This window comes from Balaenoptera borealis (assembly GCF_965194805.1).
Source record: "Balaenoptera borealis genome assembly, chromosome: 9".
In the NCBI taxonomy this organism is placed as follows: Eukaryota; Metazoa; Chordata; class Mammalia; order Artiodactyla; family Balaenopteridae; genus Balaenoptera; species Balaenoptera borealis.
Window position 1 is genome coordinate 7,574,099 of NC_138873.1, and position 15,576 is coordinate 7,589,674.

The 15,576-nt window shown below is 45.4% G+C and overlaps 2 protein-coding genes across 5 annotated transcripts in view; one reads left to right on the plus strand and one right to left on the minus strand.

The window, feature by feature from the left end:
- Positions 1–8,137, minus strand: part of SLC22A3 (solute carrier family 22 member 3) — a 92,855-nt gene extending 84,718 nt beyond the window's left edge. For both annotated transcript variants that reach the window (XM_082404577.1, XM_082404576.1), the window contains exon 1: positions 7,572–8,137. In XM_082404577.1, coding sequence (XP_082260703.1) covers positions 7,572–8,006 — 435 coding nt within the window. In that variant the 5' untranslated portion in view covers positions 8,007–8,137. The remainder of the gene's footprint in view (positions 1–7,571) is intronic.
- Positions 67–14,985, plus strand: LOC309634497 (uncharacterized protein; the record flags this gene model as incomplete). Of its 3 annotated transcripts, XM_082404686.1 has the most annotated exons (4): positions 67–7,425; positions 9,497–9,547; positions 10,763–10,860; positions 11,456–11,616. In XM_082404686.1, exons 1-4 carry the CDS (start codon positions 7,403–7,405, stop codon positions 11,614–11,616), a joined length of 333 nt encoding a protein of 110 aa, XP_082260812.1. In that variant the 5' UTR covers positions 67–7,402. The 3 variants fall into 3 exon arrangements, 1 of the variants encoding a protein (XP_082260812.1); XR_014248146.1 differs by lacking the exons at positions 67–7,425; positions 11,456–11,616 and adding an exon at positions 14,919–14,985 and having other exon boundaries at positions 9,430–9,634; XR_014248145.1 differs by lacking the exons at positions 67–7,425; positions 9,497–9,547; positions 11,456–11,616 and adding an exon at positions 8,307–9,421 and having other exon boundaries at positions 10,763–10,855.
- Positions 14,986–15,576: the final 591 nt, after the last annotated feature.

Below are 15,576 nucleotides of genomic sequence, written 5' to 3' on the forward strand. Positions count from 1 at the left end.
AGAAAGAAGCAGGAGATGCTTTTTCATAGTCTCATTCCTTTTGGCTCTGGGGTTCATACACACATCACTGCATGGATCTGCTGGTTCATCCTGCTGCCAACACCAAGTAGCAGACACCTAGTGGGGTGACTGCTCACTCATTAAGGTCTTGCTTTCACTCCATTAAAAAAAATCTGTGAAACTATTAATACACTTTTGTCATCAGCAGAAAGGACGAGTTATTTTGAGGGACTCTTGTTGAAAAAATGAGATTCAGCATAAAACACAATTTTTGTTGAATTGCTGGTGTTTCAGAAAGTAAGGGGAAATCATACACCTCTAATAAAAACAAACAACAATGACAGATTCAGCCGTTGTAGATGCACCAGGAAGTCTGGAAGGAAGAAAATGATTCCAGATCATGGGTGTCCAAGCTCAGACAGAAGCAAGTGCAAATCCTCTCTGCAGGCAGCCAGGTTTCCCACAGAGACACTCAACCAGCTGGGAACTCACAACCAACATGTGACAAACAAGTGCCAAACACATAACAAATGACAAATGAGAGATTCGAAACACCAAGGGCTTCAGGCAGTGTAACTACCAGATATAAAATATAGAGTAATCATACATAAAACCCTTAAAGAAACTGAAAAATGGAAACACAAGAATGAGCAAAAAATAAGAGACTACCAATAAATGACCAGGGATATCTGAAAGATAACAAATGTAACTCTGATAAATGAAAAAGATAATTGCTGAAATAAAAACTTCAATGAATGGATTAAACAGCAGATTTGATACTGCTGAATAGAAACATTGTGATCTGGAAGATAGGTCTGAAAAAATATCTTAACCGTCATATAGATATTGAAATGAGATATATGAGAGAGAGGTTAAGACTCATGAAGGACAGAAAAAGAAGGTCCAACTTATGTCCAAATCGAATCTCAGAAGGAAAGAATAGAGAGCAGAAAATGAAAAGATAATGGCTGAGAATTTTCCAGAACCTACCAAAGAACCAAAATTCACAGTTGAAAGGAAACACAACTGGTTCATTCAACAGCTATTTATTGAGTGCCTACTATATGTCAGACACTCTTTAGAGGCAATGCATACCAAGCTGGATAAATAAAAGAAATACCCACGAAAAAAAGAAAAAAGAAATACCCACCTAGACACAACCCAAGAGAAAAGGACAGTTAAACTGACAACAGATTTTTCAAAAGTAAAATGAGAGCTACAAGGTAGAACTAACATCTTCAAAGGGTTAAGGAAAAATAATTGGCAACATAGAACTATTTACCTAGCAAAGCTATCTTTCAAGAATAATAGCGGGGACTTCCCTGGCAGCCCAGTGGTTAAGACTTCACCTTCCAATGAAGGGGATGCAGGTTCAATCCCTGGTCAGGGAGCTAGGATCCCACATGCCTCGCGGCCAAAAAACCAAAACATAGAACAGCAGCACTATTGTAACAAATTCAGTAAAGACTTTAAAAATGGTCCACATCAAAAAAAAATCTTAAAGAATAATGGTGAAATAAAGACATTTCCATATAAACAAAAACTGAGAACATTTACCACCTAGAGATACACGCTAAAGAAAAAATGTTAAAGATCTATATGAAAAGGAAGGGGGGAAAAGAGATAGGGTATGGAATAATGAGTAGATAAAGTATAAGTATAAATCCAAGCATACATGATTTACACAAAACCCATAAATTAACAATAAAGGAACAGACCTAGAATATTGGCTATTAATGCCTATAATACAGGAGAAGTGACTGAATGAAAGTGTTTAAGATCTTAAATTGTTTAGGAGGAGGTTGGAGTATTAAATTTAGGTTTTGTTAAGTAAACTTAGCAAAATTTCAGGGGTAACCACTAAAAGAATTGAAATAAAGAATCTAAATTCCACAACAAGGACCTACTATATAGCACAGGGAACTATATTCAATATCTTGTAATAATCTATAATGGAAAAGAATCTGAAAAATATATATATAATGAATCACTTTGCTGTACACCTGAAACTAGCACAACATTGTAAATCGACTATACTTCCAAAAAAAAAAAAAAGTAGAAAAGCTGGGGAAAAAAATCTAAATTCCAAACAAATAAAGGAAGGAGTAAATAGAATAAGAGAAACAAATTTAAAATCATTTTTTTAAAGGAAGGGAAAAAGCATAAAAGGAACAAGACAAAGAAAAAAATGGTATAATAAGCCCCCATATACCAATTACCACAAGAAATGGTGAATAGACTAAGCATAGTAGTTAAATGCAAAATCAAGTTATATGCATTTTATAAGAAACCCATCTAAATTATTAGAACATAGGAAGTTTGAAAGTAAAGGATAACAAAAGATATAGCAGGCAAATATTAACCAAAAGAAAGTTGGAGTAGCTAAATAGTATTATACAAAGTAGACCTCGGGACAATATATACATCATGGATTTTAGACAGAGTACCAACACTATAATAAAAGGTTCAATTCACTATGTAGATTTTTAAAAATTCTAAATTTGTATGTACATGCATCCAATCTCATGTGTATAACTTTTAAAATCTGCTGGAAATATAGGGAGAAAATGACAAACCCCCTAACACAATGGTAAATTTTAATACTCTCTATGCTTGCTAGACCAAGCAGATGGAAAGTTAATTAAAATATAGAATATTGTAACAACACAACTGACAAGCTTCAAATATTGGACATCTATAAAACCCTACACCCAACAGCTAAAGACTGCACACTCTTCTCAAGCATGTATGGAATGTTTATAAAAATTGACCTCCTAGAAGGCCAAAAAGAAAGTTCCAATAAAATTCAAAGAATCAGTATCAGGGACTTCCCTGGTGGTACAGTGGATAAGAATCCACCTGCCAATGCAGGGGACACGGGTTCAATCCTTGGTCCGGGAAGATCCCACACGCCACGGAGCAACTAAGCCCGTGCACAACAACTACTGAGCCTGCGCTCTAGAGTCCGCGTGCCACAACTACTGAGCCTGCGTGCCGCAACTACTGAAGCCTGCGCGCCACAACTACTGAAGCCCGCATGCCGCAACTACTGAAGCCTGCGCGCCACAACTACTGAAGCCCGCGCGCCTACAGCCCGTGCTCCGCAACGAGAAGCCACTGCAATGAGAGGCCCGCGCACCACAACGAAGAGTAGCCCCTGCTCTCCACAACTAGAGAAAGCCTGAGAGCAGCAACGAAGACCCAACACAGCCAAAAATAAAATTAAAAAAAAGAGAGAGACTTAAAAGGTAAATGATAAAAATAAAAAGGTCAATAGAATACTTAGAAAATAAAGCCAAATAATTATAAAAAAAAATTAAAAAAGAATCAGTATCATTCAGACCACGTTCTCTTACCACTCCAAGGTTAACTTAGAAGTCAACAATTAAAAGATAAAAAAATCAATGTATGTTTAAAAATTTTAAACAAATATCTAAATAAATCATGGGTCAAAGAGGAAATAATGGGGATTAAAAATACCGAGAATGGAATAATAATTAAAACCTGCATTTCAAAACTTGCTGGGTGTAGTCCAAAAAAAGTACACAGAAGGAAATCTATAGCTTTAAACATTTATACTAGAAAAGAAGAAAGGCAGGAAAGAATTGAGCTAAGCAGCTAACTTAAATCGGAAAAAAAAGCACACCCATAGTAAATCCAAAAAACCAGAACAAATACTAAACAGGAAGATAAACAACAAGGTCCTACTGTATAGCACAGGGAACTATATTCAATATCTTGTGATAAACCATAACGGAAAAGAATATGAAAAAGAATGTATATATGTATAACTGAATCACTTTGCTGTACAGCAGAAATTAACACAACATTGTAAATCAACTATACTTCAATAAAATAGATTTTTAAAAGAATAACGCAAACTAAAAAAAAAAGAGGACAAACTAATGAAATAGAAAATGAACAATACCATAGTTGGTCCTTTGAAGTAATAATAAAACAGATGTTCTCTTGGTGAGGTTGATTCAGCAAAAACCAGGGAAAGCACAAATAATATTAAAAATAAAAACAATATAAAAGTAATATCTTTCTCAAGTGCTCAGAGCAAATCAGAGACTCAGCCCAGAATAAAACCTGGGCCTGGCTACACTCCTTTCTCCAGTATCCATGGCACTGTGTTTCCACGCTTAGCAAATAGTAAGGACCAGAGGCTGATGACACTAATGTCTGGGGCTGGCCTCATGTTGGGGGCTGGACAAGCAGGAAGCAAAGCAGAGACGTGAGAAGCAGTGCGACAGCCCCAGAGATGGAAGCAGCCTCCGTTTTCTTCAATGGGTCAGCCACTTCCCTCAAATGGACTTTCATTTTTTGCGTGTGGGAGAAAAATGATCTAGAAAGGGCAATTCGGTCTATTTTTAATGGTGCTCTGAGGCCTGGTTCCTAGTGAGAGAGGAGCTCTTTTTTCCCCCCATCCATGGTACACAAGCAAGCATTTCCAAGTCTTAACATTAATTTCAGAGTCTCACTCCCTGGGCAATGATTTGAAATATTTGGGTGGTAAGGGCTTGGACTTTTCCGCATCACATCATGCTTTCTTCTGCCCAATGTCTGACAACCAGATAGGGCTGAGATGCAGACGTTAGGAAAGTCTGTGCTGAGGTCACTGAATGTAGGTGAAAAATCCACTGCATCACCTTGAGCAGGAGAAACCAGAGGGCGAGCTGGACAGAAACGGCCCTGCACTTCGCATTGACTTCTGACTTAACTCCTTGGCGCTGTTTCTCTTTGTAAGATGAAAAAAGGGTGGATGAGGTTTAAGTGCCCGTTCCGCAACACTCACACCGAGAGTACAGACTGCCGTTCCCACCTCCTCATCTGCAGCGGATCGTGTTCCGGGCCGTGAAATGAAATAAAATGACACGCTGGCCAGAGGACCAGGATAGTAACTAAGTAAACAGGAAGGTTCAGCTAGATTTCTTGCAGGTTCTAAAGTGTGAGTGATCTGGTATCATGTTGTGTGGACCTGTTTCAAGGACTTAGAGCACTGCCTGGAGGAAAGGAGACGGATTCACAATCAAGACCCCCAGATCTGAACCCACCTTGGCTACATAAAAGGTCTGGGATGCTAGTGGGTCCCTTCACATCTCCTGCCTCAGGTTCCTCTTCTAAAAGCCGGGACAGTGCTGTCTCCCCCGCCATGGCGCAAGGATTACATATAACAGCTGTATGTTGCCATTCTGGAATCTGGTCTCCCCTTCCGCGTTCTGAACTCTCCCAAGTCACCCCCTTTCCATGATTCATATGTTAGATTTCAAGTCTCTGAAAACACACTGGGTGTACAGTGTGAGCCAGAGATGGGTCACGCTGACAGGATATGAAAGAACAAACACTAATTGGATCATATGCAAAACCAAAGACAGTAATATATTAGCTGTGCAGAACTCTGAGAGGGAAGGAGTTGTTCTGGATGCTGAACTTCCTGAACAGATGGAGGGTTTCTTCTCAAGAAGCAAAACATTAAAACAACAAACCAGAAGAAGCAAACAATTTAGAACAACAACAAAAACTCTCTCTCCAATATACTTCCAAAACTTGTCAGAGGCCTTAAGGGAGCATTCTGAATAGCATTTTACTTTTCCTTGAAGATTTTTGTCATTGTTCTGAGCACACTGAGAACAGCCATCCAGTGATGACACTGATGGCATTGGTAGGACTGTAAAGGGTTTAATCCAACCCCTGATACTACAGATGAGAAAGCTAAGCCCAGAAGGGTTAAGCTATCCACCCAAGCCACACAGCTAGATGGAGACCGTGCCAGGATCAGGTCTCCTGAACTCCCACCTTCCACAGTGCCTGTTAGACCTTCATAAGACCAACTGTCCCTCCTTTGAAATAACCCTGGAGTGCTTGAAACAACCCTGGAACCCCAGAATGCTTTTAAAGTACCTGTCTGGACACTAACTTAGAGATTTTTATGTCTCCCTTCTCTGATGTCTAGGGATCATGCCTGCTCATGGAAACCCCACTGGAGTGTGTGTTCATTTGATTCTTCATTTGAGATCTCTATGTCTTCAAAAATCAGGCGTCTACTCTCCAAGCAGCGTCTTCTGGTTTGCCTGGAAAGTAGCACTAAGCAGCCACCTAATGGATACAACTCAAAGGAAGTACCAGTGATAACACCCTCTCCCACCCAAGCCCACACCCTATCCATTTCAAGAGTGAAACCCCTAACAACAAGACCACCACAGTTTATAAAGCAGTCCCGATCATGACCCACGAATTAGGTAGAAATTAAAGTACCCCAAACACACATACACATGGCCTTCCTGGGCTGCCATGGGGTTTGATCTCTAAAGCACTTAGCAGAGGACCACACACAGTGTGCTAACACACAGAACATGCATAACCTCAAAGACCTACAATCCCAGCTTCAGAGAGACTAGGTCACCACCAGACCAAAGAACACCAGTAACAGGCAGAAGAGGCACTGCGAACCCTGAAGCCAGTGTTTCCCCCATTATTCAAGTAGGTGCTTAAAAATTCTTTATGATAATAAATTAAAGACAAACATTTTTCCTTCCCAATTTGCCTGAGCACATTCAATCACTTGTTAGAAATTAAATTGATCCATGCTTGCAGCAAAGTTCAATAAAACTGCTCATACCTTCCCTGCAAGCTCAGTGGAGGCAGTCCCTAAAGTCAGAACTCACCATGATGAAGATGCAAACTGCCAGCCCAGCGCAGCGCAGGAACAGCTCTGCCGCCAAGGGTGAGGGCACCTAACCCCCAAGGCACTGCCAGCTCAAACGTGGCCAAAAAACCGTGGGGACTGTCCCCACCCGACACCAGCAGCTACCCCCCAATAAGTGGGGTGTCCACTGTGTATACCTTACAGCCTCTTCTGCTGCGTTCCTGTCCTTTATTAGCAGGAAAAAAAAAAAAATTTTTTTTTTTTTTAAATTCAAAACCCTGGCTTTCCCAACTTCTCTCAAATGTTGCTCTTTGCCCCAAAGCAGTTTCGCCAAAATCATGCTCCCGGGAAAGCCTCGACCTTTGTCCTTTTGCATTTCAGATAATCATCTGGGCAACTAGAGACAGTTGGCGCTGCCTTCAAACGTTGGTTTCTCCTTTCCTTCGCCCCTTGGGGACCACGAGCCGGCGCGGACCTGCTCAGCGTCGCTCGCCCCAGACGCTGCGGTTCTCTACCCGCGTCCACCCGACATTTCCAACTACTGCGCACACACATCTCAGAGACAACGAGCACCGTACAGGATGCTTCGATCCCTCAGGAGGCGTGTGCGAAGCATCTTAGCACTTGGCTTCCAGGGCGGTTTTCGTTCACACCTAAACCGAAGCACCACTCCGTTGCCTCACTAGCAGAGGGAGATAAAGCAAAGGCACTGCCCGAGCAGTTAGGACGCAGCACCACGCTTCCAAGCGCGGGATGAACCCGGTCGGTCCCCAGAGGTAACCGACAGCTCCCGGCCTCCGCGGACCTTGCCGGCGGCCGGCTTCACCGACTCCCGGCGTCCGCGGGGGCTCCGCGCGCCGTCCGCTCCCGGCCGGCTTTCGGCGGCGGGGCGGGCGCGCCCGGCGCGGACCCGGGCCCTTACCTCGCTGACGATGGTCGAGTGGGCCTGGGCGTAACGCCAGCCCCCCCGGCACGGCACGAGCGGCGCCGAGCGGTTGGGGAAGGCGGCGAGCGGGTCGGCGCAGCTGAGCGCGCCCGGGGCGGCGGCGCTGGCGTTGGCCGCCTCCAAGAGGTAGCGCTGGCAGCGGCCGTCGCCGCGGCGCTCGGAGGGCGCGGGGCCGAGGCGGGGGGGCGCCGTGCGGTTCCACTCCTCCTCGGGGCTCCAGCCGCAGCGCTCGGCCAGCGCGGCGGCGCTCGGCCCGCGGCACCAGTAGTGGTCGGGCCGGCTGCCCAGGAAGACCACGCCGACGAAGAGGAAGGCGAAGGTGACGCCCGTCAGGCACAGCAGCAGGAACACGCGCCGCTGGAAGCGGCCGAACTCGCCGGCCCGCTGCAGCGCCTCGTCGAAGGAGGGCATGGTGCGCGCCGCCCGCCCGCCCGCCCGACTCCCCGAGCGCGTCCTGCCGCCCGCCGCCCGGGCCTCCGAGTGACCCGCGGGCCGGCCGGCCGCCTCCTCCGCCCCGCCGCCTCCCCCGCGCTCCCGCCTCACGCCCCTGGGCGCCGCGCCAGCGGCCGCCGCTCCTCCGGCCCCGGGGCCCCCGCCCGCCGCACCCGCTTCCGGTCCGGGGGCGCCCGCGGAGGTCGGGGCCGCGCTCCCCGGGGGCGCCGCCGCGGGGTCGGGGTGGGCGCGCGGCGCGGCGCGGGCGGCGCGGCCTGGCGGAGCGCCACCGCGCGCCGCGGACCCGGCCCGGGACTGCGAGTGACGCGCACAGCCTCCGGCCTGGCGCGGAGCTCCATTCGGTCCTTGCCAGCAGCCTGTTCTGCGGGCGGTCCCGGATCGGGCTCCAGAGAAGAAAGTTCCAGGGCCACCCAGCGACTCCCAGGCTAATGGGACTTGGTCTCTAGGTGGTCCCGGGTGCCGCCTGGGGGACCGACGACGCGCGCGCTCCGGGTCCCGCGCCCGTGCCGCGGGAGCCACCACCCACCCCCGCCAGTTCTCGTCCGTGGGGTGAGTAGAGCCGCCCGGCGCACCCCTGGGGCCGGGCAGCCGGGTCCCAGAGCAGTGGACCGACTGCAGAGCTAGGACCACGCGGGGTTAGATTTTGGCGACATCTCAGAGAGCGTCCAACTTTTTCAAAAGAGCAGCCGGGCAACCCACAGGGGTGTTAGGCGTCTCGTTCAGAGTCCTGGAGTTCAAAGTGAGAACGGACCTCAGCCCCTTACAGGTTTCTTTAGCCAAGGCCTTCGCTCTCGGCCTGAAATCGCCCAGAAAGGGTGTTTGTTGGTTGGTTTCCATCGTTGTTTTTAGCTCCCTTATTCGCTCCCAGAGATCCGCAGAACTGTGTGCGATCTGGCGTCCTGGCCTCTGGTCCGCGTCCGGGCTGCTGTGTCCACGTCCACACTCGGATGCCCTCCCCGGGCCGGGTTAAAAGCCCCTTCGCGGCTGCAGCCTTCAGCTATAAGGTTCACCCTGCACTCCTAACAGCGCCCTCCCTGCCCTGGCCCAGCCTCCCCCCCTCAAGACGTATCTTCTGAGAATTTCTCTAGCTCTTCTCCCCAGAACCCCACCCCAGCCGTCGGAAAGGCGTTCTACCCTTAGCTCGCTTTTCTCGGAGGGTGGAGAGGCCGGTAGAGCGCAGACTGACTTTTCCTCCTTCCAGAGCAAGGACGGGAGCCAGGCTGCCTCGGTTCACCAGCTGTGACCTTGGGCACCTTACTGGGCCAGCCCAGTCTTCTCATCTGTCAAATGAGACTGATACCTTCCTGGGGTTGCTGTGAGGATTGAATGAGTTATTACACATAAAGTGCCAGAAAAGTGCCTGACGACGCACAGTATGCCCTTTCACGTGTTAGCTCTTATTACTGTCGTTCTTACTTCTTGCTGAGTTAATACTGTCTTCCGTGCAGGGATGTCCTAAGGATCCCGGGTACTAGGAAGGATAAAACACCTGGTGGCAGGTGGGCACACATTAGGGGCTCACTGAATGAGAGTTCTTACTGTTCTATCATCCTTGTTCCCAGCTACTGAAGCTCATCTGTCACCTGGTGAGCAGCGACTTCTGTGTGTACATGTCTCACGCTCCACGGTGTAGTCGGTATTATTGACTGCCCCCCTGGGACCCCAGACTCAATCTGTCCTCCTCCCACCCAGCTCCTCCTCTGCCCTCTCTTCTGGGGTAACCATGGCCCCACCCCAAGACTCAGACTCTCAATATCATCTCAACACCTGGCACTCCGCAGGCCTTTACTCAAAGGTGCCCTCAGCTCATCCCTCCTGGCTATCTCCCCACCACGCCAGCCCCAGTACACACCTACACACACACAGGCAAGCCCCCAGCTCCCTTCCCTGTTTTATCTGTCTCCAAAGTGCTTATCACCCTCCAACATGTGCATATTTTTATTCCTTTGTTTACTAAATTTACTTATTTTTCTTACTTGTGCCCCCTCCTCCACTAGAAGGCAGGTTTCACGAGGACAGAAAGTTTTGTTTTGTTCATTTCTATATTGCCACCACCTAGAACAGTGCCTGGTGCATAGTAGGTGCTCCATAAATATTGGTGGAACAACTGGATGCTTCCAGACCCCTCCCTCCTCCCCTGCTCCCCACAGGCACGGCCTCCTCTCCTCCTCCACCAACTTTGTTCGCAGTGACCCTAGGGGCTCCTCACCTGCGGCCGCTGTCCTTCCATCCAGGCTGCACTCCTCCTTGTCTTCCCACAGAGCAGCTCGGAGGTGCTTCCTTCAAGGGCTTGCCTTGGTTTCCAAATTAAATACTCATTTCTCAGCCTCCCTTTCAAGATGCCAACCTACGTCCCTCACCAAGTTGTCCCCCCATGTAACAGCCAAACACCACGACTTGCTAATCCTAAATCCTTCTTTAACTTTCCTAAACCTGTGCCTGTCCACACAAAGAAGTTTCCTCTTCCTGGCATTTCACTCTCCTGCCCTCCCAGCCACTGCCCAGCAAGGCCTGGGCCAAAAGTCCGCATCCCCTCCTCCGAGCCCTCCCCAACCGCCGAAACTGCCTTCTTCCCCAAGTCATGTCTGCCGTCCTTGTCTGTGCTCCTAACACATCTAAGAACCTTCTTAAGGAATTTCACTACATTTTTCTTTGTATTGCAGTTGTCAGGCTATTTTAACTTTAATTCCATTTTTTTTTTTTTTTAAATGAAGTAATCTGAGCATTTGGACAAGTAGACCTAGAGCAGTCACTAAGATCATGGACTTTGGAGCCAGACCTGCTATGTTCAAATCCCCTTCTACTCTTTATGGTGAGTGACTTGGGCAAGTTATTCAGCCTTTTCCGTAAAACTGAGTAGCAATGACACCTTTTCATTTTTTATGCAAATCGCTTAAAACAGTACTTGAGACATGACAAGTGCTATATGTAAGTTGGCTATTAATAAAGAGAGTAGTACAAAAATACCACCCTTCCCCAGAATTAGCAAATGTCGTGTTATCGTGTTTTAGGTATATTGTTATAAAGAACTAACACTCCTAGACACAGCTGAAGTCTCCTTCATATGCCTTCAGGTCCTGTCCCCTGTCCCCTCCCTTCCTTCCCAGGGCAGCTACCAGGCCCTTTCTTCAGAAGGTGGGCCTGGGGAAAAGGCCACACAGGCTCAGGAAGAGGGCTCAGGACCATTGAGCAGGGAAACCTGGGATCTCAGATCCCAGCGTGTTGGTGTGAGGCAGGAGGATGGGAAGGGGGATGGGCTTCAGGTGGGTACAAGCCCTTGGCTCTAGGGGAGAGGAAGGCGAAAGTGTGGCCCCCTCTGATGAAGATTCAGGCCGCCTCTTGCCCAGGTATAGTTATCATGAAGTCGTTACTCATCTCCTCTATGTTTTAATCCTTTTTATACCTAGGTACTACACACAAACACTATACAGGTGTCCCTTGCTCTTCAAAAGTTTGCCTTATGCCACTTTACTTTTATGAAAGACCTACATTAGCACCTGTTTTTCCTAACGGCAAGAAATCAAAGAGGATTTTCACTTTTATGATAAAAGATGAAAATCGAAAATAGCGTTCACCTCTTGTTTTGCGGCAAGTCATTATAGAAGCAGCGCTCACCCCAGCAGCAAGAGTGGCCCTGCCAAGCTCCTTCTCCAGAAACTACATGCAGCATCTCAGCTGCAAGCCGGCATAGCTTTGAACTATCTGTGAGCATCTGTGCTTCATTTCAATTTCTTTTTCTGCATCTGTTAGCAAGGTGTGTCCTAAGGTAACTGCTTCTTCGCCTTTTGCCATTTTGGCTTAGGAAAGCTTTCATAGAAAACCTCTACTTTCGGAGAGCGAGGGAAACCTCTACAGTACTTGGGGTGCTTTGAAGTTTGCACAAATGGTACGATACTATTTTTCTGTCACTTTTCTTTTTTACTCCACATTATATATATATATATATATATTTTTTTTAATGAATTTATTTATTTTTGGCTACGTTGGGTCTTTGTTGCAGTGCGCGGGCTTCTCACTGCGGTGGCTTCTCTTGTTGCAGAGCACAGGCTCTAGGCACGCGGGCTTCAGTAGCTGTAGCGTGTGGGCTCAGTAGTTGTGGCGCACGGGCTTAGTTGCTCCGCGACATGTGGGATCTTCACGGACCAGGGCTCGAACCCGCGTCCCCTGCATTGGCAGGCGGATTCTTAACCACTGCGCCACCAGGGAAGTCCCCACATTATATTTTTGAGACCTATTAGCCTTGATGAATATGGATCTAGCTCGTTTCCTGTAACTGAGCACATTTGACATGTATTCATCTTTCAGATTCATCTCTTGCGAATCACCTCTCATATCCTCTGCCTATGTTCTCTTTGTTACTTGTTTTCTCTTACTGAAGTTTTGGGAAGTTATTTGTATATGTGTTTATTCTGCTCCTTTGTCAGCTGTATATGTTCTATTTCCTTAGTCTGTGGCTTGTCTTTTAACTGTATTTATGTTGTCTTGGTGACTACAAAAAGTTTAAGTTCTGATAGTTAGTAAAATGTATCATTTTTCTTTATAGCTTCTGCTTTTTGCATCTTGCCAAAAAGAAAAAAAAAAATCCTGCACAAATAGGCTTCTGGACTGTTCGTTCTGTTCTACTGCTTATTTGTCTGTCTCCATGACAATATTTTACTATTAATCATGATAGTTCTATGATGATTCTTAGTATTTGGTGGGACAAGTCTCACCTCTTCTCTCCCCTCACCTTCCTCCTGTTCAGAGTTATCTTGGCAATTTGGGGGCTTTTTTCTTCCATATAAATTTTATCTCATTATTAAGTTCCATATAAATTTGATCAGGATTTTTACGTAAAATTATATATGCATTTTATTTTTCCCATTACTCTGTAGATTTTTGGGAGAAAAGCCAAATCATGTTCATCTTTCTATCTTAAAACATTGATACCTATTCTATATCTGCACTATCCAGTAAGGTACCATTAGCCACATGTGGCTATTTAAATTTAAATTAATTAAAATTAAGTGAAATGAAAGACTGTGTTCCTCTTGAGCCACGTTTCAAGTGCTCAATAACCCCATGTGGCTGGTGGCTACCATATTGGACTATGTCCATTCAGAACATTTCCATCACCACAGGGATTTCTGTTGGACAGAGCTGGTCCAGACATAGTGACCAATAAATGATTGTTGAATAAGAACAATAAAAATCTACTGGCCTACAACTTTTAGCTTTTGTAAAGCATACTGACTTTAACTGTTTTTGAAAAGGTAATTGTTTGGGTTTATTCATCTAAAATTTTATAGTTAGTATTTTTTTTATCGCATTTAGGAATGGATATACCAGGTATTAGGGTTTATTCACCACAGATTGAGTTACCAAAAGACGTCATAATGACATTTGTGCTGTTTATAAAGCACAAAAAAAGATTAGTTTCCTTGGGAATACTGTAATAAATCTAGAAATAAAACTTCTGAAAACAATCTGCTGAGAGAAAATTTGGCAAGTGAATCGTGGCCTGTGCTCAGGTCTAAGGGGAAAAAGTAGGAATCATATTTTCTTTTTTGTTTTTTAACAAATGGGTAAGAGTATTTGAAACGCTCTCATTCTTACCTTATTAGGCACGGAGTAGCTATTTTTTACCTTAGTATGTGAACGTAGTAAAAAAAAACCATAGAGCACTTCCATTATTATATGGCAGAATGCTGGACCCTAACATTGATTTAGACTGACCAATGTTCATTTCTTTCTCTGACCCACTCTCTCGCTAGTTGATTACAATTTGGACTTCCCTAGAGAAAAGTTTCTGGTTTGGGGGACAAATATTACAGATACTATTATCCTTTGGAAATAGATGCTCTCTATATTTGAAGCATCTAGGATCTTAGACTTAAAGACATCTTCGGAGAAGATGGTAGCCATGAAGGAAAACGCTAAACAGCGCTAAAATATTCCAGAGTTGAATTTTGACAAAGTAGAAAAACCTAGTCAAGCCTAAGAGATTTGAGAGTTTGTATTTTACTCTCTGAACATATACAATAGCAAGTCCTTTGCCACTTTCCTTTCAGTGCTTGTGCCATTATAACAAGTGCAAGGTGAAGCACATTACCTCTCTTGAAAACCTTTTCATCACAAATGGTTTAGGGCAGGAATGGTAAATGGGATTCTTCTTACGTCCCACTCCTGTCGTCTGTCAGGAGCCATCTAGAGCACCGTGTTGAAGGTAACTTTGAGGTGGAGTGGAAATTAGGCCACGACTGTTTAGGAATGTCAGGTAGAGGAAAGGGGACAGGAGTATGAGGGCAAAACAGTGGTCATCCTTCTATTGTCAGTGTAGCCTGGGAAGTGCCAAATTGACACAGTATTCCCCGTGGGTCTCCAAAACTCTTAAAACATCTATTACTTTGGGGATTTGTGAAAGTCTCGGTGAAGAGGCCACTATGCTATTAATTGCTAAAATATTGCCCAGAAGTTTCTGCTGCTGGACCTCATTCTGGATGAAATTGTCTTTTAGTGAGGTACCTTCTATAGTGTGATAGTGGTCCCCCTGGGCAAAGCACTCAACAGCGATCCACTGTTTCTGACTCTTAGTACCATTGCACATAAATCACAGTAATGCCATCTTCAAATGGGAAAAGTCAGTCTTAGGAGATTTGCAGGCACCGATTAAAACTTGAGTGACCTCTCAATTAATCCAACTTAAAAACTGAAGGATAACACATTCACTAAAAATAAGGTTTATCGACATAGTTACTGAAATGAGTGATACTCACAACATGTTGTGTAAAAGAAACAGGTTTCAAAGACTACGTTTGATATCAATGCCTCTCAACCCATTAGTGGTAAAGGAGACATGTTTATTTGTTTGTCTGTTTCGATCTATTGCAGATCAATGTATGGTCTTACTGGGCACAATAGTCTGCAGCTCACGACACGTACAACCCCAAGGTGAATTCAGCAACATCGGAACTGGTCTACATCCTATTCAAGGAGACCTGTGCACCAGTCATACACTTGGATGTCATGGCGATGCCAGATCAGTATAAAAGTTTCTAACTGCTTACTCCCAATTTCTGCACTTACCTGATTGCAGACAGGGGACAACGATTCACAGACCAACTCTAATAGTGCCTTCTGTGCAATCCTGGTTTTTGTAAAATAACATACGTCTCCGTAAGAATTCTTTATTGTACCCCAGGCACAAACAGATGCTGTAACACTGTTGGCAATGAATGATTTCCAGAGTCTGTCTATGCATGAAAGGTGGTCTGGAGAGATGAGCCCCGGGTTAGCAGAGTAACACCAAGGGGCTTTGAGTCCTTAGCTGATTTCATAGCTTAAAGGCATTCTACTTGTAGATTACTTTCCTTTTGGAATTAATTTTTGTTTGTATTTTTCACATTACAAATGACTACTTTCCCTGTCTATACTGGAGTCAAAGAGTAGTTTCTAGTTCTGGTTGAGCCAATAAATTATTTCTAAAAGTACAATGAAATTAAGATAATTTAGACCATTTCCTGGCTGTAAAATGCAATGAGTTCAAGTT